This window comes from Geotrypetes seraphini, chromosome 16 (genome assembly GCF_902459505.1).
Source record: "Geotrypetes seraphini chromosome 16, aGeoSer1.1, whole genome shotgun sequence".
Classification (NCBI taxonomy): domain Eukaryota; kingdom Metazoa; phylum Chordata; class Amphibia; order Gymnophiona; family Dermophiidae; genus Geotrypetes; species Geotrypetes seraphini.
In genome coordinates this window covers 31,084,913-31,108,085 of record NC_047099.1, presented here as the reverse complement: position 1 = coordinate 31,108,085, position 23,173 = coordinate 31,084,913, and the positions used below count along the sequence as shown (strand labels likewise).

The 23,173-nt window shown below is 46.2% G+C and overlaps 1 protein-coding gene across 3 annotated transcripts in view; it reads right to left on the bottom strand.

The window, feature by feature from the left end:
* Positions 1-23,173, bottom strand: part of LOC117350195 (probable cation-transporting ATPase 13A3) — a 127,331-nt gene that overhangs the window by 8,060 nt on the left and 96,098 nt on the right. For 2 of the 3 annotated variants that reach the window (XM_033924293.1, XM_033924294.1), the window contains exons 26-30: positions 19,145-19,241; positions 17,374-17,446; positions 15,953-16,130; positions 15,080-15,297; positions 12,558-12,646 (exon numbers count right to left, since the gene is read on the bottom strand). In XM_033924293.1, the coding sequence (XP_033780184.1) occupies positions 12,558-12,646; positions 15,080-15,297; positions 15,953-16,130; positions 17,374-17,446; positions 19,145-19,241 (655 nt within the window). Of the gene's footprint in view, positions 1-11,486; positions 11,535-12,557; positions 12,647-15,079; positions 15,298-15,952; positions 16,131-17,373; positions 17,447-19,144; positions 19,242-23,173 lie in introns of all 3 variants that reach the window. The other variant, XM_033924291.1, reaches the window with a different exon arrangement.

Here is a 23,173-nt window from a genome sequence, read left to right as displayed (position 1 = left end):
TCAAATAGGCGGATTTAAGGTCATCTGGAAGTATTGGGTTATGGCAGGTATAAGAACTTTGGACGGTGTTATTTCTAATGGTAAACTGCTTGATTTTTCACAGTTGCAACATAAATTTGGTCTTAATAAATCACAGAGTTTTAGATAGTTGCAACTGAAGCAGGCCATTCAGGCGGGGTTCCCTGAATGGAAAAATCTTAATAATCAATATAGTCTAGAGTTCTTGTGTTTTCAGGTGGACTTCCTGGGACACCAGGCCGCACAGTGGTATAAATTGATATCTGGATTTATGAATAAAAAAACAAAAACTGGTCTTAGAGACATTTGGAGCATTGAGATTAAGCATCAAATTACTGCATCTCAATGGCCACGAATTTGATCTTAGAAGATGAGTTGTACAATGTCGGCATCTATGAGATAAGCTTGTTTTTTTCTGTTGCACCGAGCTTTCTGGACCCCTGTTCGTTTACAAAAATTAGATAGCTCTAAGTCTAATAGATGTTGGCATTGTCATCTCGAAGCGGGGACTTTAGATCATTTATTGTTCTATTGTCCATTCATTTTGGCTTTTTGGAAATCGATTTGGGGCCAAATAAATTGTTTGTTGGAAAATCCTGTGGCTCTTATCCTATGATACTATATTATTTGGAATGTCAATGAGGAAGAAAAGTCTAATTTCTGCAAAGAATAATAAGCTATTACTTATTATGACAGGAGTTGCCATTCAGCAGATTACATTTAATTGGAAAAATTGGAATAGATTAAATTATAATTTTTGGTGGAATTCATTATGTCATATGAACAAGATGGAAAGAATGTTAGCCTTGCAGAAAGGTAATTTTAATAACTTTCAGGAGGTTTGGAGGCCATTAATAGAATATTATAACGAGTAATTATTGGATTATCATTTTTCCCTAATAGGTATAATTGCAAAGTAGGGGGGGTGGGATTTCTGATTTGATATTAAATGATTAGATTAATACGACAGAATATATAATATATTATATAATATATGTACTACATATGAATTAGTAGGGTTGGGAGGGAGGGTTTAAATATTATGATTTAAGTTAAACTGATAGAGAATCAAGTGATATTGTATAAGTTCAAATGTTATTTTACGATACATTTGTTGTAAGATGTAAAATGAATAAAGAATTTAAAAAAACCCCAAAACAAGTGGGGAGTGGGATAGACTGCGTCAACTTGGAGTAGACACTCTACTTATGAAAATCAACTTTGGAAATATAATACAGTGGTACCTTGGTTTACGAGCATAATTCGTTCCAGAAGCATGCTCGTAATCCAAAGCACTCGTATATCAAAGCAACGTTCCCCATAAGAATTAATGTAAACTCGGACAATACGTTCCACATCCCAAAAAGCACAGTTACTTACCGTAACAGGTGTTATCCAGGGACAGCAGGCAGATATTCTTGACTGATGGGTGACGGCACCGACGGAGCCCCGGTACGGACACTTTTAGAGTGATTGCACTCTAAGAACTTGGAAAGTTCTAGAGACCGCACCGCGCATGCGCGAGTGCCTTCCCGCCCGACCCCGACGCGCGGTCCCTCAGTTAAGATAAGCCAGCTAAGAAGCCAACCCGGGGAGGTGGGTGGGACGCAAGAATATCTGCCTGCTGTCCCTGGATAACACCTGTTACGGTAAGTAACTGTGCTTTATCCCAGGACAAGCAGGCAGCATATTCTTGACTGATGGGTGACCTCCAAGCTAACAAAAAGAGGGATGGAGGGAAGGTTGGCCATTAGGAAAACAAATTTTGTAAAACAGATTGGCCGAAATGTCCATCCCGTCTGGAGAAAGCATCCAGACAATAATGAGATGTAAACGTATGGACTGAGGACCACGTAGCAGCTTTGCAGATTTCCTCAATGGGCGTGGAACGGAGGAAAGCTACAGATGCTGCCATAGCTCTAATTCTATGTGCCGTGACAGAACCTTCCAGTGTCAGTCCGGACTGAGCATAGCAGAATGAAATGCACGCAGCAAGCCAATTAGATAGTGTGCGCTTAGAAACAGGACATCCCAATTTATTCGGGTCAAAGGACAGAAAAAGTTGGGGAGATGATCTGTGGGGCTTAGTACGGTCTAAATAGTAAGCTAAAGCCCGCTTACAGTCCAAAGTATGAAGAGCCTGTTCCCCGGAATGAGAGTGAGGTTTAGGGAAAAAAACAGGTAGTACAATAGATTGGTTGAGATGGAACTCAGAAACAACCTTAGGGAGAAACTTTGGATGTGTATGTAGAACCACCTTGTCGTGATGAAAGACAGTGAAAGGTGGATCAGAAACTAGTGCATGGAGCTCACTGACCCTCCTGGCAGAGGTGAGAGCAATAAGAAAAAGTACCTTCCAAGTGAGAAACTTGAAAGAGGCAGTAGCCAAGGGTTCAAATGGAGGCTTCATCAAGGCGGAGAGAACCACGTTCAGATCCCAGATCACCGGAGGTGCTTTGAGAGGTGGTTTCAGATTGAAAAGACCTCGCATGAATCTGGAGACCAGGGGATGAGCTGAAAGGAGTTTCCCCTGGACTGGCTCATGAAAAGCCGTAATGGCACTGAGATGAACTCTGATGGAAGTAGACTTGAGACCAGAAGTAGACAGAGAAAGCAGATAATCCAATAGAGGTTCCACAGCAAGAGACCTGGGGTCATGATGATGTAGGAGACACCAAGAAGAAAACCTCGTCCACTTTTGATGGTAACATTGTAGAGTGGCTGGTTTCCTGGAGGCGTCCAGGATGGAGCGAACAGGCTGAGATAACAAAGAATCAGCTGAAGTCAGCCCGAGAGATACCAAGCTGTCAGGTGCAGAGATTGCAGGTTGGGATGGAGGAGGGTTTCCTGATCTTGTGTAAGCAGAGATGGAAACAGTGGAAGTAGAAATGGATCCCTGGAACTGAGTTGAAGTAGAAGGGAGAACCAATGCTGTCTGGGCCACCGTGGTGCAATCAGGATCATGGTGGCTCGTTCCCTCTTCAGTTTGAACAAGGTCCGAAGCATGAGAGGCAGAGGAGGGAAAGCATAAAGGAACAGATTGGACCAATCCAGAAGAAATGCATCCGCTGCCAGACGGTGAGGAGAGTAAAGTCTGGAGCAGAATTGGGGCAACTGATGATTGTGAGGAGCTGCAAAAAGGTCCACCTGAGGAGTGCCCCATTGTGCAAATATGGACTGTAGAGTCGATGGGTCGAGAGTCCATTCGTGGGGTTGGAGAACTCTGCTGAGCTTGTCCGCTAAGTAGTTCTGTTCCCCTTGAATATAAATTGCTTTCAGGAATAAGCGGCGCGAGGATGCCCAAGACCAGATTCTCTGGGCTTCCTGGCATAAGAGGCGAGAGCCCGTTCCCCCTTGCTTGTTGATGTAGTACATAGCCACCTGGTTGTCTGTGCAAATTAGAAGGACTTGAGGAAATAGAAGGTGTTGGAAGGCCTTGAGGGCATAGAACATTGCCCTGAGTTCCAGGAAATTGATGTGATGCTTCTTTTCCTGAGGAGTCCAAAGGCCCTGAGTTTGGAACTCGTTCAGATGGGCTCCCCATGCATAAGGGGAGGCGTCGGTGGTGATGACCAGATGATGAGGAGGCAGATGGAACAGAAGGCCCCTGGAGAGATTTGAGGATATCAACCACCATTGCAGAGACTGACGAAGAGACGATGTCACAGATATGTGTCGTGAGCAAGAGTCTGTCGCTTGAGACCACTGGAGAGCCAGGGTCCATTGAGGAGTGCGCAGGTGAAGCCGTGCCAGGGGTGTGACATGAACTGTGGAGGCCATGTGACCCAAGAGAATCATCATCTGCTTTGCAGAAATGGAGTGCTGGAACAGCACCTGCTGACAGAGCGATTGGAGGTTGTGAAGACGGTTGTCCGGCAAGAAGGCTCTCATCTGGACCGTGTCCAGTACCGCTCCAATGAATTGAAGTCTCCGCGTAGGAAGAAGGTGAGACTTGGGTAGATTGATTTCGAACCCCAGGAGTTGTAGAAAAAAGATGGTCTGGTTGGTGGCCAGAAGAACAGTCTGAGATGAAATGGCCTTGATTAACCAATCGTCCAGGTAGGGAAAAACCTGAAGGTGGTGGGAGCGTAGAAATGCTGCCACCACTACCAGACATTTTGTGAACACTCTTGGAGAGGAGGCAAGACCGAAGGGGAGCACTCTGTATTGGTAATGACAGTGATTTATCATGAAGCGAAGGTACTGTCTGGAGGCCGGATGAATTGGAATGTGAGTGTAGGCCTCTTTGAGATCGAGAGAGCATAGCCAGTCGTTGTGATCGAGGAGAGGATAAAGCGTAGCTAGAGATAGCATTTTGAATTTTTCTTTGACCAAACATTTGTTGAGATCTCGCAGATCTAGAATTGGTCTGAGGTCTCCTGTTTTCTTGGGGACTAGAAAATACCGGGAGTAGAATCCTTGCCCTCTTTGGTCCAGAGGAACTTCCTCTATAGCGTTTAGAAGTAGGAGGGACTGAACCTCCTGACAAAGGAGGGCAGATTGAGGAGTGTGCAAAGCAGACTCTTTTGGTAGACTTTGGCCCGGAAGGGTGTGAAAGTTGAGAGAGTAGCCGTGGCGGATGATGTTGAGGACCCACTGGTCCGAAGTGATAACTTCCCACCGGCTGAGAAAGAAAGACAGTCGTCCTCCTATCGGTTGAGGGAGGAGAGGAGATGGTTGAACGCTGGCTATGCCCTCTAGGATCAAGTCAAAAGGGCTGAGTCGATTTTTGTGGAGGAGGCTGCTTAGCTGGTTGTTGCTGCTGAGGTCTAGGTGTTTGCCGCTGCTGTTGACGCTGCCTCCTAGGTTGCTGAGTGGAAGGCTGCAAGGGGCGAGCCACAAAACGCCGCTGATAGGCCGTTTGCTGTCTGAATGGCCGTGAAGGTGGAGGTTTCTTCTTGGTCTTAAGAAGGGTATCCCAGCGGGTTTCATGAGCCGAGAGCTTCTGGGTCGTTGAGTCCATAGAATCTCCGAACAGCTCATCCCCTAAACATGGGGCATTAGCCAACCGGTCTTGATGATTAACATCAAGCTCAGAGACTCTGAGCCAAGCCAAGCGGCGCATGGCCACAGAAATGGCTGTTGCTCTGGAGGTAAGCTCAAAGGTGTCGTATATAGACCTTACCATGAATTTCCGAAGCTGGAAAAGAGCTGAAGAGCACTGATGGAAAGCCTCACGATTCCCCACAGGAAGGTACTGCTCAAAGGAAGCCATGGTGGTAAGGAGATGCTTTAAATAAAATGAAAAATGAAAAGCATAGTTACCAGAACGATTAGCAAGCATCGCATTCTGGTAAAGTCGCTTACCAAATTTGTCCATGGCTTTACCCTCTCTGCCAGGAGGGACAGAAGCATAGACACTAGCTCCTAAGGACTTCTTGAGGGTGGATTCTACAAGAAGAGACTCATGAGAGAGCTGTGGTTTATCAAAACCAGGAATAGGGATTACTTTATAAAGGGAATCCAATTTGCGAGGGGCTCCCGGGATGGTAAGAGGAGTCTCCAGATTCTTGTAAAAGGTCTCCCTCAGGATGTCATGTAAAGGGAGTTTCAAGAATTCCTTTGGAGGCTGGTCAAAATCAAGAGCGTCCAAGAAAGCTTTGGACTTTTTAGACTCAGCCTCCAATGGAATGGAAAGAGATTCACACATATCTCTTAAAAAAGAAGAGAAAGAGGTGGAATCAGGTTTGGAGGAAATATCCTGCAGAACAGGCTCGTCCTCCTCTGATGAACACTCCCCTTCTGACTGAAGAGGTTCTTCAGAGTCGCCCCACAGATCAGGGTCTCGAACATGGGGACCACGGTCCCGAGACTCAGGGGTGGATGGTTCTCGGTGTCGGGATTTCTGTACCGACTTACCCGACCTCACCGACGCGGTACCGGGCGATGTTATCGGTCGCACCGGAGCCGATGTCTGTACCGATTGGTGATGAGACCTAGGCTCCGGTGCGAGGACAGGCATCGATGCCGATGAGGTCAAGTGTACCGGTACCGAAGGAGTGGATGGTGACAATACTGGCTGTTCCACGATCGGTACCGGATGCTCAGTGGGGACCGATACCGGAGGGCTCGGTGTCAGGAGAGCTGGAAGGAGTTGTTTGAGCTGTTCCTTCAGCTGTACCTGCAAGATGGCCGCAATGCGATCATCAAGGGAGGGCACCGGTACCGCTTTTTTCTTCTGCGGTACCTGCGGTGCCGCTCGACGCCCCGGAGATGAGGAGCCCGATGTCGAGGGACTCACCTCAATAGGGGCGGAGCGCTTCCGCTGGCGCCTCACGGTCGGCAGGATTGGACTCTCTGCAATGGAGACCGGAGGACGTTCCAGCGGGGAAGGCTTCTTAGCCGGCTTACCTGCATGCTGCGACGCCGACGCGGTATCGCGTGGCGTCGATGAGGTGGGTGCCGACGAAACAGGTACCGAGACCGGCGCCGAAGACGCGGGGTCGGACATGTCGGTGCCGAAAAGCAGTCTCTGCTGTATCTCTCGATTTTTGAGAGTCCGCTTTTTCAAAGTGGCACAGCGGGTGCAGGTAGAGGCCTGATGTTCCGGACCCAGACACTGAAGGCACCAGTTGTGCGGGTCTGTAAGGGAAATAGGCCGTGCACACCGCTGGCACTTCTTGAACCCGGGCTGGGGGGGCATGAACGTAAAAACGGCTTCTGCCAAATCGAAGGCCGAGGCCTCGATGATGGCAGTAGGCCCCGCCGGGTCAAATAAAGAAACTTGACAAAAACAAGAGAAATTTTTTTTTTTTTTTTTTTAAAAGAAAGAAAAACGGAAGGGCAAAAAGAACCCGAAAAAGTTTACGCGAGCGGGAAGGCGAATGAAAAAATATTTCAACAGCCGTTGAAAATGCGACTTCTTAGCTCCGCGGAAACTAAGAAACTGAGGGACCGCGCGTCGGGGTCGGGCGGGAAGGCACTCGCGCATGCGCGGTGCGGTCTCTAGAACTTTCCAAGTTCTTAGAGTGCAATCACTCTAAAAGTGTCCGTACCGGGGCTCCGTCGGTGCCGTCACCCATCAGTCAAGAATATGCTGCCTGCTTGTCCTGGGATAAACTTAATTACCATTAGCGATGCCTCCACCGCTGCCTCTGCCACGGACCTATCCATGCGGCTCCTCCAGTTCTCTTGGGGAGGCCTCTGCTGCTGTTCGCTGCCTCTCACGTAGCTCTGAGAACTGGAGAGGGGGCTGTACTGCAGGACGCTCATGTCACTGCGGGTTGTGCGGGTGGTGATGGTGCGCCCCGGCTCCAGGGTGCTGGCTGTAATCAAACCGCTACCGAGCCCGGATAGGCACCATTGGCCCCTGGATGCCACTGCCCTACCCCCCCCCTCCGCTTGCACTCTCAGGTGCTGGCCCACCCCTGCCGGTCTCACCCCCGACTCTCATGCTGATCCCGGGGCCTCTGCCGGCACCAGCTGCCTGCCAGCCAGCAAGTACTTGTCCTTCTTGAGCAGACCTCGAGAGCCCATTCCACCACTGCGTCCATGCCGTCATCCAAGCTCCACCCCCCTTTGATTGCACATCCTGTTTTTGGCGAAGCTGGATGCGGCAAGGTGGTGGTGCCGGCGTGGGTTGGTGATGTCGCTGGAGGTAAGGATTTGGGGGTGGGCTGTGCTCGCTTATCGAGTCAACACTCGTTTTGCGAGTTAAAGTTTGCTTGAGTGTTTTGCTCGTCTTGCAAACACTCGCAAAACGCGTTAATTGCAAACTGAGGTTTCACTGTATATATGAAAACACAATACATCTAAAATTGCTTAAAAAGTCCAAGGCCCAATGGCCCAAAGGGTCTTGTATCCAAAGACCTAACACAGTCCGTGCTTCGGCCTCCAGAGAGGAGGCCTGCCTCAGGGGTATAATATGTCGGTCTGCCCACTAGATGTCACTGCAAATGCTGGAAATACACTGTGTACTGTGGGCGTGTGCACAATTCCGGGCAGCTAGGTAAAAAGCAAAGCTCTCGGAGCGGTCGCCAAGGAACGAGTATGCAAGGGTCCTCTGGGATATCTATATAGATATAGATGGAGAACAACTTTGTTTTGTTCCTCCACCCCACCCTGAGGTGAAAATTTTTTTGATTTTGTTAAACTCTTTGGTGAAAGAATAATTAGAACTCTTTAAATACTCCTGCCATAAAGATTCCAGATCTAAAATTTTATTTACCAGTACTTTAGGTCAGCATGAAAAATTTAAAGCCCAGTTTCAGTAGGAGTTGAAGGTTTAGTGTACTATATATAAGGTTTGGTGGTATATATATATATATATATAATGATAAATTTGCCACATATATAAATTTGTTGTATATATAATTATAAAAGGATAAATTTGCCACATATTATAATGTTTTATATATTGAAGCTAGAGTCAGTACATTTTTTTACCGACTCCACCCAAAATGGCTTCCAACTCTGAACTCCTTGGTCAGAGCAAACAGTGACCTTTCCCTGTCACCTCACTCTCCTCGTCAGCCTGTTACTTCTCCTCTTCTCCTCGCTGGTATGTTCTTTGGAGCAGGTGTAAATTTGTTTGATAGTATTTATGCATCACTGGGAGTTATTGTAGAAGCCTGTTTTATAAAGGCACATAGATGCCCCTTCATTAGAGGGAAACTTTGAAAAAATGGCACCTCTAAAACAAATTCTCCAAAAACGCACCTATGCTTTTGATAAAAATAACCTCAAGTGTTCTTGCTTGAATTTACATCCATTCGCAAGCAGGTGTAAACGTGTGTATGTACTCAATATGTGTATGTGTGCACCTGATAAAAATCACCTCTATGCTGGAATTCTAACCTTGCTCTGCCCAAAGCTACACCCTCAAGAATGGCTGTGTGCAGACCACATCAAAGAAGTAGGTTACAGGGCACCAACTTTGCAGAGAGGTGCTGGGGACATAAGTAACGGAATTCAGAAAGGCATGGGAAAAACACAGAGAATCTTTATATAGCAAGAGGATGGAACCAAACAGTGGTGTGTGTGTGTGGTGGGGGGGGGACAGTCTACCCCAAGTGCCATCTGGTATAAGGAAAGACTAAAAAGGTTTGGGCTCTTCAGCTTGGAAAAGAGACGGCTGAGGGGAGAAAGGATTGAAGTCTACAAAACCCTGAGTGGAGTAGAACGGGTACAAGTGGATTGTTTTTTTGCTCCGTCAAAAATTACAAAGACTGGGGGACACTTGAAGTCACAGGGAAATACTTTAAAAAAAACTAATAGGACTTTTTTTTTTCACTCAAGAGTATAGTTAAGCTCTGGAACGCGTTGCCAGAGGTTGTGGTAAAAGAGGATAGCATAACTAGTTTTAAGAAAGGTTTGGACAAATTCCTGGAGAAAAAGTCCATGGTTATTAAGACATGGGGGAATCCTCTGCTTGCCCTGAATTGGTTGATGCTACTCTTTGGGATTCTAGAATCTTGATACTTTTTGGGGATTCTGCATGAAATGCTGCTACTATTTGAGGTTCCGGAATCTTGCTTACTCTGAGATAATGGAATGTTGCTACTCCTTGGGTTTTGGCTAGGTACTAGGGACCTGGATTGGCCACCGTGAGAACGGGCTACTGAGCTTCATGGACCATTGGTCTGACCCAGTAAGGCTATTCTTATGTTCTTAACATCTCTTCTCCTTTCCATCCACCCATTCTTCAAATTTTCACCGGCAGCGAGACGCATCTCCTACCTGCTGCTGGCTCCGGCCTCAGCTCTCCTTCTGACATCACTTCCCGGTCGTGAGACCAAGAAGTGACATCAGAGGCAGAACGGAGGCCAGCACATGCAGCAGGTAGGAGATGCTGCTCGCTGCCGGGGAAGAATTGAAGAGGTGCCTGGGAGAGGGAGCACATACGATGGGGGAAGAGTGGGGAAAGGGAGCCCATAGTATGGTGATGCTGGGCACTAGTGCCCTAGGCGCTTCTTTCTCTCATTACGCTGCTGGAACCAAAGCAAAACGTGAAATGACTTTCAGACTTCAAAAAGGCATAGAGGGGTTAAACTTGCATAGAGTAGCAAGTACAACCCTAAACCAAGTCTTAGAAGGGTGTAACTTGCACACGGTTCATAGACAACGGCGCGAAAGACAAAGGCGCGCCCAGACAATTGAGCGCAGCGCGGAGGCGCGCACCGCTCAAAATTACTGTTTTTAGGGGCTCCGACGGGGGGTTTTGTTGGGGAACCCCCTCACTTTACTTAATAGACATCGCGCCGGCGTTATGGGGGGTTGTAACACTCCACATTTTACTGTAAACTTAACTTTTTCCCTAAAAACAGGGAAAAAGTGAAGTTTTCAGTAAAATGTGGGGGGTTACAACCCCCCAAAACGCCCCCACAACGCGGCGCGATGTCTATTAAGTAAAGTGGGGGGTTCCCCCCCCACACACCCCCGTCGGAGTCCTAAAAACAGTAATTTTGAGCGGCACGCGACTCCACGCTGCGCTCAATTGTCTGGGTGCGCCTTTGTTCCAGCGCGCTTTTGACCTGACACCCTTGCACACAGCAGTGAGCACAATTCTGTTGGACAGAGTATATGGATCTTACTGATCTTTATCTGCTGCCATTTACTACGTATGCTACTATGCTTTATAAAATCTACTCCCACTCCTACTGTGTCCACTGCTGATACTGTTATCTTCTTGCATTTGCTGGACAGATACAAATTGTGCAAAAGATGAGGCGCCATGCCTTTCACCTCGTGTGCCCTCTTGGGCTTATCAGAAACAAGCATGACTGGCATAAACAATTGTGATACTTTGCCATTCTAAAGGGATGTAAACGAAAGGCAAAATCAAGCGTAAAGAGAAACAGAGTTGAGCCCATAGGACCAATCTGGACCCTTAAAAATGCCCAACCCTTCCACTCTGAGCTCAGGAACAGATGCCCAGCTGACATCCCACCCGGCACAGGAGCTCTGCAGATTCCTCAGTTTAAGTCTCTCAGTCTGTAGCATCCCTTGCAGATATAAATGACACCATACAGTCTGGGATCCCATTGGTCTAATCAGACAGCCACTGCAAACAACACTGTCCTGATCTGAAGAAGGCATTTGGGCTGCGAAAAATCCGAAGGAACGATACAGTTTAGGGGGTGAAGAACTTATGTGCATGACAGAGGAGCGGGGCTTGGGTGTGATTATATGTGATGATCTTAAGGTGGCCATACAGGTTGAAAAGGTGACTGCGGCAGCTAGAAGGATGCTAGATGGCATAGGAAGAGGCATGGCCAGTAGGAAAAAGGAGGTATTGATGCCTCTGTATAAGACTCTGGTGAAACCTCATTTAGAATATCGTGTACAATTCTGGAGGCCGCACCTTCAAAAAGATATAAAAAGAATGGAGTCAGTGCAGAGGAAGTCTACTAAAATGGTGCGTGGTCTTCATCATAAGGCGTATGGGGAAAGACTTAAAGATCTCAATCTGTATACTTTGGAGGAAAGGCGGGAAAGGGGAGATATGATAGAGATGTTTAAATACCTACGTGGTATAAATGCGCACGAGTCGAGTCTTTTTCATTTGAAAGGAAGCTCTGGAATGAGATGGCATAGGATGAAGTTAAAAGGTGATAAGCTCAGGAGTAATCTAAGGAAATCAGGAGTAATCTAAGGAAATACTTTTTTTTTTTACATAAAGGGTGGTAGATGCGTAGAAGTGTCTCCCGGAAGAAATGATGGAGACAGAGACTGTGTCTGAATTCAAGAAAGCCTGGGATACGCACGTGGGATCTCTTAGAGCAGTGGTCTCAAACTCAAACCCTTTGCAGAGCCACATTTTGGATTTGTAGGTACTTGGAAGGCCTCAAAAAAACTAGTTATTGTTTTAAATGACAATTTTTTAATGAGGTAAAACTCTTTATAGTTTATAAATCTTTCCTTTTGGCTAAGTCTTAATAATAATAATGTCATTTTTAGCTAAAGAGACATACGATCAAGAAACTTTTTTATTTTACTTTTGTGATTATGATAAACATACCGAGGGCCTCAAAATAGTACCTGGCGGGCCACATGTGGCTGCCAGGCCGTGAGTTTGAGACCATTGTCTTAGAGTGAGGAAGAGATAATGGTTTCTGCGGATAGGCAGACTGGATGGACCATTTAGCCTTTATCTGCCATCATGTTTCTAAGGCAGTTCTGGCCTTTGGAAGCTAATCAGAAAATGTATATAGTCCAAAAAGAGAGTACCATCTTATTTTATTTTTTTAAATTTGTTAACCGCTTTCATTCCAGTTCTGAAAGGTGGTATATCAAGCCTTTGATAACAAACATTTTGTTTTATTTAAGGTGGACTAATATGGCAACTACACCTTAACAAAAAATAAAACAGAGAGCTACAACCAATGAACAACAGGATTCAAAAGTAAATCTAAAAGATAAGAAAAAGAACTACACCATAACACCAGACACAATGGACCATTCAGATTACAGTGCATGTGAGAACCCAATACATGAGACCTCCTAATCTGTGAAATTATAACTTAAATGGATCATAACCTTTTTAAAAATAATTTTAACATTTACATACTATATATCAGTGTATCTTGCAAACTGCTTACCTCAAAGAAGTTGCCGAGGGTAGGGACTGGATATAAAAGAACTAACAGCAGAACGCTTAAGACGCCAATCATGGAGGCCATAAAGAAATCTGCAAGAGAACAAAACAAGCATCCTCAGTTCAGGAAGCAATTACAACTGTTCAGTCTTGTCACTATTTTGCTGCCCGTCTAGGGCTTTGACAATGTGGGCCCATGTCGGCTCAACTACTGCAATGCTCTACTCACAAGTCTCCTGCAATATTCTTTAAATCATCGCTTTGGAGTGCCTTTCCACCCTCATTAATCTCACTTGCCCATGTAGAGAAGGAAGGGGAGGGAGTTTGGTTGATGTTACTTTTGTTGTATATGCTTGTTCTATTATTGTACATGATGCATTATTATTTGTACTGTGCGCTGGTGTTGTATTTGCTGTGTTTGCATCAATAAAAATTGTTTGAACCTAAATCATCCTTGTGCATTACAAAACACAGCAGTGAGACTAATTTATAATGCAAAAAAAATCAAATCATATAACTCCATTAGTAACACAACACTGGCTACCCATCATCGATAAAATCAGGCTTAAGAGTCTGATGCGTGCTGTTTTTTTGGTCTTCTCTGTATCTTCCCGCCCATTTGCTGAGGTCTACCAATCAACAACTCTCATGTCTAGCAGAAACCCTGTAAATTTTGATTGAAGTATGCCTGGTTTGGATTGGAGTAATTAATGACTAACTTAGATGATATTATTTGGCTGATTGGTTGAATCAGAAACCAAGAAATCCAAACATAAGGAAAAAATGAAGCTCCAAGACCACCACAATATCCATGAAGCTGAAGCTAGGCCAAAAAGGCTGTACATGGTGTTAGAAGTGATGTGCCCTCACAATGAATCTGAGATACTTCCTGTGACTTGGATATATCTCTACTGTATATGGATGGATGCTTCATTCAGATCCAGAGAGAACAAAGTTCATCTCCTTTGTTTGAAAGGGGTAATAATCTGGCCATTATTGAGATGACTTGGGGAAATCCACTGCTTATTCCTAGGATAAATACCATAAAATTTGTTTTACTACTTGGGATCTTGCTAAGTACTTGGGTCCTGGGTTGGCCACTGTTGGAAACAGGATCCCAACAGGATACTGAGCTTGATGGACCTTAGGTCTGTCCCAGTATGGCGATTCTTTATGTTCTTATGTACATCTAGGGCAGAACAATATCCCCCCTGTTTTCTTGGAACATAATAATAATAATAATAATAATAATTTTATTTCTTATATACCGCTGTACCGTGAAGTTCTAAGCGGTTTACAGTAGAAACAGAAGAAATGCAATAAGTAAGATTAATTAAGATGAAGAGAGAGTACTTAGAGTTCCCTGACAGTCCCAAAGGCTCACATTCTTGCTAAAGTATTTGAGAAAAATAAATTAGTTAGGTTATAAACATAGAGTAGAAGAAGGTAGGAAAACAGTTCATAGGAAAATTAAGAACTGCCATCTCCGGATCAGACCTTCGGTCCATCGAGTCCGGCGATCCGCACACGCGGAGGCCCAGCCAGGTGCACACCTGGCATAATTTTAGTCAAAACAGCAAAAAAATATATAACCCTAAAGGACTAGAATAGCCAATAATGTCCAATACTAAGATAAATAAGAATTAGCTAAGCGGTCCTTAACCCCTGAAGGAAATGTATGAAAACTAACAACTAATCCCCTAAATAATTGGAGGTCATCAAAATAATAATACAACTCAATAAAGGACATCAGTATGAGCCTTAGATAACGTGCAGTGTAGAGGCTCAGGCTATTTCTCATAAGTGACTAGCACCAGAACATATAAGTCCAAATGAGAATCGCCTCATACATCATAAAGTCCTTTTTAGAGTGACCACAAAATAATAGTTTTCACTGGGGCCGATAGTTCTAGCTCAACTCACATGCGACTCTTCAAAAAAAGATAAGTGTCGCAAATGTTTTTCTGTTTGAGCATTTTAATAAGCATAGATAAAATATTCAAAAAAAAATGGTATGAATGCCCAATGAAAGATAACGTGCCAACCTGTATTAAGCTGCACAGGTATCTGAGGGCTTCATTCTATAACCATATAACCAAGTGTTATCAAGTCCATTTTAAAAGTAGCTTGCAAGCCCAAAAAGTGTGGGCACCCCTGATCTAGAACAATACCTTTTTTCCATCAGTGGCCAATCCAGGTCACAAGTACCTGGCAGAAACCCAAATAGTAGGAACATTCCAGAGCTGAGATTGTGATGTCATAATGCCTCATTCCACCAATGCCTAAGAGCCAACCTCATCAGTGATGTCACAATGGCTCGATTCTCCTATACTTGGCTCACATAAGAACATAAGAGTTACTATACTGGGACAGACCGAAGGTCCATCAAGTCCAGAAACCCAAATAGTAGCTTAACCATCGGTCTCAGCCTTTCAGAAAAATGCTCATATTGTCGCACTTTAGAGGCGGCTGTACAAACTACACAGGACCCTTACACAGATAAGTCCCTGCCTACATCCTGCTTACAGTTGGTGTGGTTCGGCTGACGGAAGGGCCTGCCCTTGGTGAAGACAAGTGCCACAATCAGGTACTGGAAGGAGGACACCAAGAACAGAGATGTGTTTTCATAGCTGGTCACTCTGTCCGCATCGCTTTCCAGCTCTGCGCTGGCGTTGGAGGCCGCTGACCCATTCAGTGCCAACCAGTCACTCTCATGGGAGCCATTTGTTGCTGGGCCACAAGCGCTGGAAGAAAAAGTAGGCGAGGGTGAGAATGGAGCTCGGAAATGAGTGGGAAGAGTTAGTTATTTTATTTGATAGCGCCATTTTTAAGAAAAAGTCAAAGCAAAGCAGTTTGCAAAAAATAAAAGCAATGGGCAATAATTAAAATCGATAAAAACAAACATGTGAAAAAGACTTAGGCAAATTATTTTTTTTTTTAATATTCTGTATTCATTTTTTTTTTTTCTGTATTCATTTTTTCATCTTACAAGTGCAACAGAAAATAACAGTAATACTTATAGAATATCACTTGAATATCTATTCTTATTAATATCACTATTAAAAATAGATATAAATCCCATAGGCAAATTAACTGAACTGGACACAAGTAGGCAAACAAGAGCAGGAAAGGATTACAATATCATATAGAAAAAACAAACAAGATAAGAACAAGAGGAGAGTAGGTTAAAATGCAGAAAGGAAGAAGAAATAAAGAAAGAATTAATAAGCTAAGATATTGATTTTCAGATCGCAAATATAACGGAAGAGAGTTCCAAAGTGTCGGTGCCATTACAGAGACTAGAATCTCTGTATATGTCCAGAAACATCTGGCTGAAAGATGGAATAGACAGTAAGGGCCGGTGGGAGGAATACAGGACCCTCTTGGGTGATTACTTACTTGGTGTCTGGGCTCCAGGGCTTGTACCATGATTGCTCTTGCACCAGCACTAAGGTGATGACCTGGAAGCCCAGTGAAAGCAGAATCTGGGTTAGGACCGACAGTAGGAGCTGCACAGACATGAGCCCTGTTGGGGGACGCTGGGGAACTAACTCCTTCCAGGAGCTATTCAAACTCACTGCAGAAGAGGAATGAAGGAATTTAGACACACAACAGGAAGTACAAGTAGTTAACAATTTTGAGCAGTGTTTCCCCAAAAATAAGACAGTGTCTTATATTAATTTGGGGCCCAAAAAACACTCTAGGTCTTAATTTCGAGGTAGGTCTTATTTTTTTAATGTACAATGATCATCTCTCCCTTCCTCTTCTCCACCCCAATTCTTCCTCTTTCCTTTCTCTCCCCTTCATGTGCAGCATCTTTCCTCCCTCTCTCACCCATCCCCTTGTGCCTTCCCTCTGCAGCATCTTTCTATCCCTCCCTCCCATCCCACCCCACCTGTGCAGCAGAACCCTTGGGCACACCCCCACCCCGCTGCGCAGCCTACCCCTGCTGACCATCCCATCCTTCCATCTCTCCCTTCCATCCAAATCCCGCTGACCGCGAGACCTACATACCTCCCTCCATAGGCTGCTTCTCCTGCCGGGGCATTTCGTGTGTCCCGTTGCTAATGACATCATCAGTGATGTGGCAGAGGAACTGCCCTGGGGGGAAAAGGCCACGAAGCAGTCTGTTTAGGGTGCTGTTGACGCTGCTATGTGGAGGGAGGTAGTAGGTCTCACAGTTGGAGGGTCGGCGAGGTTCAGACGGGAGGGAGAGACGGACAGATGGGAGAGTCAGCGGGTATTCGGCGGCACGGCGGGGGCAAGTGCTGCTGCTGGCGAATCCAGGGATTGGGGCTTATTTGTGGGGTAGGGATTATTTTGGGGGAAACACGGTAGGTACAGAAGTTAGCAATAACTTAACCTAGATATTCAGTGGGACATATCCAGTAAGTCTGCCACAGATTATCAGTCAAGCTATCCAGAAAGCTTTAGAACAGGTCTGTCATTACTAGAATTAGATGAAGCAGGTGAAGAGGATTTAAGAGCTGCTTGCTGGCGGTGACTCTGAAGCTGCAAAAACTGTGTATGCACTCCAACCTGCAAGCATTCTGCTTCTTTTGCTCAGCACTGCAGGAGACTGGATTTTTTTCAGATAAGTTTGATGGTTTTTCCCCTTAAATAACATGACAATGAACTATAGTGAACTTATACATTGTCCTTGATAGTCCTCTGCTTTTAAAAGAGGTGTAACGCGATCAAATTTGGAGCAAAGGTAAAGTAATCTAACTGCGATATTTTGCACTAACTATGACCGATGTAACTGATATTTGGGAAGACCGATAAAAATAGAATTACAGAGGGTGAAAGCTTGTACTTACTGGTGAATGCTAAAGACATGATTATGACCAGGTCAATGAAGAGGTACTGCATATCTCCCAGGTTCTTCATGACCTGTGAAAGAAACCAACGATGTGTCATAAAGGAACAAGGCCAGGCACAGTTTTCCAGATTGCTGGGTAGGGGCTTCAGGGGGGTGAGGTTCTTCAGGTCAGAACTGCTGGCAAATTGCCAGACCCAAGCTAGAAAGCCATACCCTAGGACAGGGGTGTCAAAGTCCCTCATCGAGGACCGCAATCCAGTCGGGTTTCCAGGATTTCCCCAATGAATATGCATGAGATCTATTAGCATACAATGAAAGCAGTGCATGCAAATAGATCGCACGCATATTCATTGGGGAAATCCTGAAAACCCGACTGGATTGCGGCCCTCGAGGTGGGACTTTGATATCCCCGCCCTAGGAGCATCAATAACACGCTGGGTCAAGCCCTAGGCTCCATAAACTAGGAACAAGGCTGCCAGGAGCCAGAAGGGTGGATGGCTTAACCCTTTAATTGGCAGATGGTGAAATAGCCGTTTTACATAACTTGATGCCAAGTTAACAGGCATCTGGAGATGCAGATCTCCCATAAGAGCCATAGAAGACATGTCGCCGTACCTAAAGAAGGACATGGAGATACTTGAGAAGGTTCAGAGAAGAGCGACAAGAATGATAAAAGGTATGGAAAACCTTTCATACGCTGAGAGGCTAGAAAGGCTGGGGCTCTTCACCCTGGAAAAGCGGAGACTCAGAGGAGACATGATAAAAACTTACAAGGATCTCTCATATGAAGAGAGGCTGAACAAATTGCGGCTCTACTCTCTCGAGGAACGTAGGGAGAGGGGAGACATGATTGAGACATTTAAATACATCACCGGACATATCGAGGTGGAAGAAGATATTTTCCTTCTCCAAGGACACTCAGCCACAAGAGGGCATCCGCTTAAACTCAGGGGCGGGAAATTTCATGGTGACACTAGAAAGTATTTCTTCACCGAAAGAGTGGTTGATCATTGGAACAAGCTTCCGATACAGGTAATCGAGGCCAACAGCGTGCCAGATTTTAAGGGTAAATGGGATGCCCATGTGGGATCCCTAAGGGCCATAGGGTGGAGTTAAGGATGGGTCATTAGGAGCGGGATCTCCAGGAGAGCAGACTAGGGGGGTGGGTCTGTGGAGTGGGCAGACTTGATGGGTATGGCCCTTATCTGCCGTCATTTTTCTATGTTTCTATGTTACAAGATCATGAAAGGCATAGAGAAAGTGGAAAGGGACAGATTCTTCAGCCTATTGGGAACTACAAGAACAAGGGGGCACTTGGAGAAATTGAAAGGGGACAGGTTTAGAACCAATGCTAGGAAATTTTTCTTCACTCAGAGGGTGGTGGACACCTGGAATGCGCTTCCGGAGGCTGTGATAGAACAGAGTACATTAAGGGGATTCAAAGAGGGACTGGACAAGTTCCTGAAGGATACGGGGGATTGAGGGATATAGATAAAGGTAGAGACAGGATCATAAAAGGGTATAGATAGAAGAATAATGGGGATTGAAAGATTTTAGTCAAAGGATCACTTACAGGTCATGGACCTGATGGGCCGCTGCGGGAGCAGACTGCTGGGCGCAATGGACCCCTGGTCTGACCCAGCGGAGGCAACTTCTTATGTTCTTATGTTGCTTCTGAGCAACAATGCCATACAAAGGGTTAATACGATATCACTGGACTGGATATGAGGGATAGGGAAGGAAAACACTACATGAACCAAAGTACTTACAGAGTACAGCAGTAGCACACTCAGATACTGGATGATGCTGTAGAGGGCCATGAATTTAAAGACACAGAACGATGTAATGAGGGCAGCTCTTCCTTCCCTGGGGAGGCAAGAGAAAGACAAATAGCATTACACCTACCAAATTTCATTCCATTTACACAAGAGCACTCGCTACTTCTGCCGAGTCCCTGCTTTCACACCATGGGCCCGATTTTCAGTGGTGACCATATTAAATTTAAATGCCAACACCACTATTTAATTGAATATGTACATTCTGCAGTCCCATACATACATGTAATTTGATCATAATGATATATCCATATTTAGTCGAGAGACGTGTAGGGGGGTCATGATGTGAGTGACGCATCGCTACTGATCTCCTCCACAAAACCTGTACACGCCTAAGGTGGAAAATCCAAATGTTAGCATCTGCTTCTGCCACAAATCATGCAAATACATCAACCTTACTCATCTTTTGGACCAGTAGTTGCTGGAGGAGATGTAAGAGCTGTTTGACTGTCAACTGTGTTGAGCTGCAGAGTTTGTGGAAGGAAAGCAATGTTACTTACCATAACAGTTGTTATCCAGGGACAGCAGGCAGCTATTCTCACTAGTGGGTGATGTCATCCAACAGAGCCCCGATACGGACGTCTCACAAGCATGTCTTGCTTGAAGAAACTTAGAAGTTTCGAGATGCCCGCACCGCGCATGCGCCAGTGCCTTCCCGCCCGATGGACCGGGCGTGTCTCCTCAGTTCAGGTAGCTAGCCTAAGAAGCCAACCCAGGGGAGGTGGGTGGGACGTGAGAATAGCTGCCTGCTGTCCCTGGATAACAACTGTTACGGTAAGTAACATTGCTTTATCCCAGGACAAGCAGGCAGGTATTCTCACTAGTGGGTGACCTCCAAGCTAACCTCAATGGGATGGTGGGAGTGTTGGCAACTTAAGAGAATAAATTTTGTAACACTGTTTGGCCAAACTGTCCATCCCGTCTGGAGAAAGTATCCAGATAATAATGAGAGGTGAAGGTATGAACCGAGGACCAAGTGGCAGCCTCACAAATCTCCTCAATTGGTGTCGATCTGAGGAAGGCTACAGAGGCTGCCATTGCTCTGACCTTATGGGCTGTGACCCTACAAGAAAGGGATAATCCAGCCTGGGCATAGCAGGAAGAGATACAAGCCGCCATCCAGTTGGAGATGGTACGCTTCGATACAGGTCGTCCCAACTTGTTCGGATCAAAGGAGACGAAAAGTTGAGGAGCAGTTCTGTGTGGCTTGGTGCGATCCAGGTAGAAAGCCAAAGCACGTTTACAGTCCAGAGTGTGAAGAGCTGATTCTCCATGATGAGAATGAGGCTTTGGAAAAAATACTGGAAGTACAATGGATTGGTTGAGATGAAATTCAGAGACCACTTTAGGCAGGAATTTCGGATGAGTGCGGAGGACCACCTTGTCATGATGGAATACTGTGAAAGGTGGATCCGCCACTAAGGCCTGAAGCTCACTGACCCTGCGAGCAGACGTGAGGGCCACCAGAAAAACCACTTTCCAGGTGAGATACTTAAGTGGAGCCCTGTTGAGAGGTTCAAACGGAAGCTTCATGAGTTGAGAAAGGACGACATTGAGATCCCAAACCACAGGAGGAGGTTTGATAGGAGGATTGACATGGAAAAGTCCTTTCATAAATCTGGAAACCACAGGATGAGCAGAAAGAGGTTTCCCCTGTAGAGGCTGATGGAAAGCCGCAATAGCACTCAGGTGGACTCTTATAGATGTAGACTTGAGACCAGACTGAGACAGGTGTAAAAGATAGTCCAACACAGAGGATAGGGAAGCTCGCTGAGGCTCCTTGGCATTGGAAATACACCAGGAAGAGAATCTAGTCCACTTTTGGGAGTAGCATTGTCGAGTAGCAGGCTTCCTGGAAGCCTCTAAGACATCCCTCACCGCTTGAGAAAACTGGCGAGGAGTTACGTTGAGAGGAACCAAGCTGTCAGGTGGAGAGACTGCAGGTTGGGATGAAGCAGTGATCCTTGATGTTGAGTAAGCAGAGAAGGAAACACTGGAAGAAGGACTGGTGTCCTGCTGCTGAGTTGAAGCAGAAGGGAGAACCAAGGTTGTCTGGGCCACCGAGGAGCTATCAGAATCATGGTGGCTTGGTCTGATTTCAATTTGACCAGAGTCTTTTGAATGAGAGGAAATGGAGGAAACGCATACAGAAATCGATTCCTCCAATCCAGCAGAAAGGCATCTGCCTCGAGGCGATGAGGAGTGTAGATCCTGGAGCAAAACTGAGGCAGTTTGAAGTTGTGGGGAGCCGCAAAGAGGTCTATCTGAGGCGTCCCCCATTGTGCAAAGATCTGATGAAGGGGGTTGGAATGGAGAGTCCATTCGTGAGGCTGGAGGAGTCGACTCAAGTTGTCTGCCAAGACATTGTCCTTCCCCTGAATGTAGACAGCTTTGAGGAAGGCATTGTGGCGAACTGCCCAATCCCAGACTTTGAGAGCTTCCTGGCAGAGGGAGGCCGATCCCGTGCCCCCCTACTTGTTTACATAATACATGGCGACCTGGTTGTCTGTGCGGATGAGGACCACCATGTCGTGAAGCAGATGTTGAAAAGCTTGAAGAGCATAGAAGATTGCTCTGAGCTCCAGAAGATTGATCTGATGGAGGCGGTCCGCACTGGTCCAGAATCCCTGAGTGCGAAGCCCATCCAGATGAGCCCCCCAGGCATAGGCCGAGGAATCGGTTGTGAGAACCTTCTGATGAGGAGGAGTGTGAAACAGCAAACCTCTGGATAGATTCGAAGAGGTCATCCACCAAAGTAGAGACTGCCGAAGAGCAGGAGTGACTATGATGTGTCGAGTCAACGGGTCTGACACTTGAGTCCATTGAGAAGCTAGGGTCCACTGAGGAATTCTGAGATGAAGCCTGGCAAAGGGTGTCACATGAACTGTAGAGGCCATGTGGCCCAGGAGGACCATCATGTGTCTCGCTGAGATGGACTGGCGAGAAGATACAGACTGAGCATCCATGCGCTGAGGAGGAAGGAATGCTCGAAGCTGAATGGTGTCCAGTACTGCCCCGATAAAGGGAAGGGACTGGGTAGGCTGCAGATGGGATTTGGGGAAGTTGATCTCGAAGCCCAAGCTCTGCAGGAAGCAGATCGTGGTCAAGGTAGCCGAAATGACCTCTGGAGCAGAGGGGGCCTTGATGAGCCAGTCGTCGAGGTAGGGAAATACCTGATGACCCCTGTTCCGGAGTGCAGCGGCCACCACCACCAGACACTTCGTGAAGACTCTGGGAGACGAGGACAGGCCGAAAGGAAGCACTCGATACTGCAGATGTAGATGTCTCACCCGAAATCTGAGGAACTGGCGGGAGGCCAGATGAATGGGAATGTGAGTGTAGGCCTCCTTGAGATCCAGAGAGCATAACCAGTCGTTCCGCTCGAGGAGGGGGGTAGAGAGAAGCAAGGGTCAACATGCGAAACCTCTCCTTTACTAAAAACTTGTTGAGGACTCGAAGGTCCAGGATGGGTCGTAGGTCGCCCGTCTTCTTCGGGACGAGGAAGTACCGGGAGTAAAAACCCCGGTTGTGCTGGTCCACCGGGACCGGCTCGACGGCCCGAAGCCGAAGCAAAGCCTGAGCTTCCTGAAGGAGAAGGGCGGTCTGCGTTAAGTTGGAAGGATACTCTCTTGGAGGGTGGTCCGGGGGGACCCGATGGAAATGAAGAGAATATCCTTCTCTTACGATGGAAAGGACCCAGAGGTTGGTGGTAATAGCCTCCCATTGATGGTAAAAATGATGGAGGCGACCCCCGATGGGAAAAATAGGGGGTTGCAGAACGAGGTCGGTTATGCTCCCTGGAAGAAAGTCAAAAAGGCTGAGTAGCCTTTGGTGCAGCCGGCGGCTGAGGTTTCTGCTGAGCCTTCTGGGGAGGCTGTCTCTTCGCCGGTTGTCTCGCAGCAGGAGTCTGACGAGGGGTGTAGCGCCGCTGATAAATCAAAGGCGGTCTAGAAGGTCGAGACT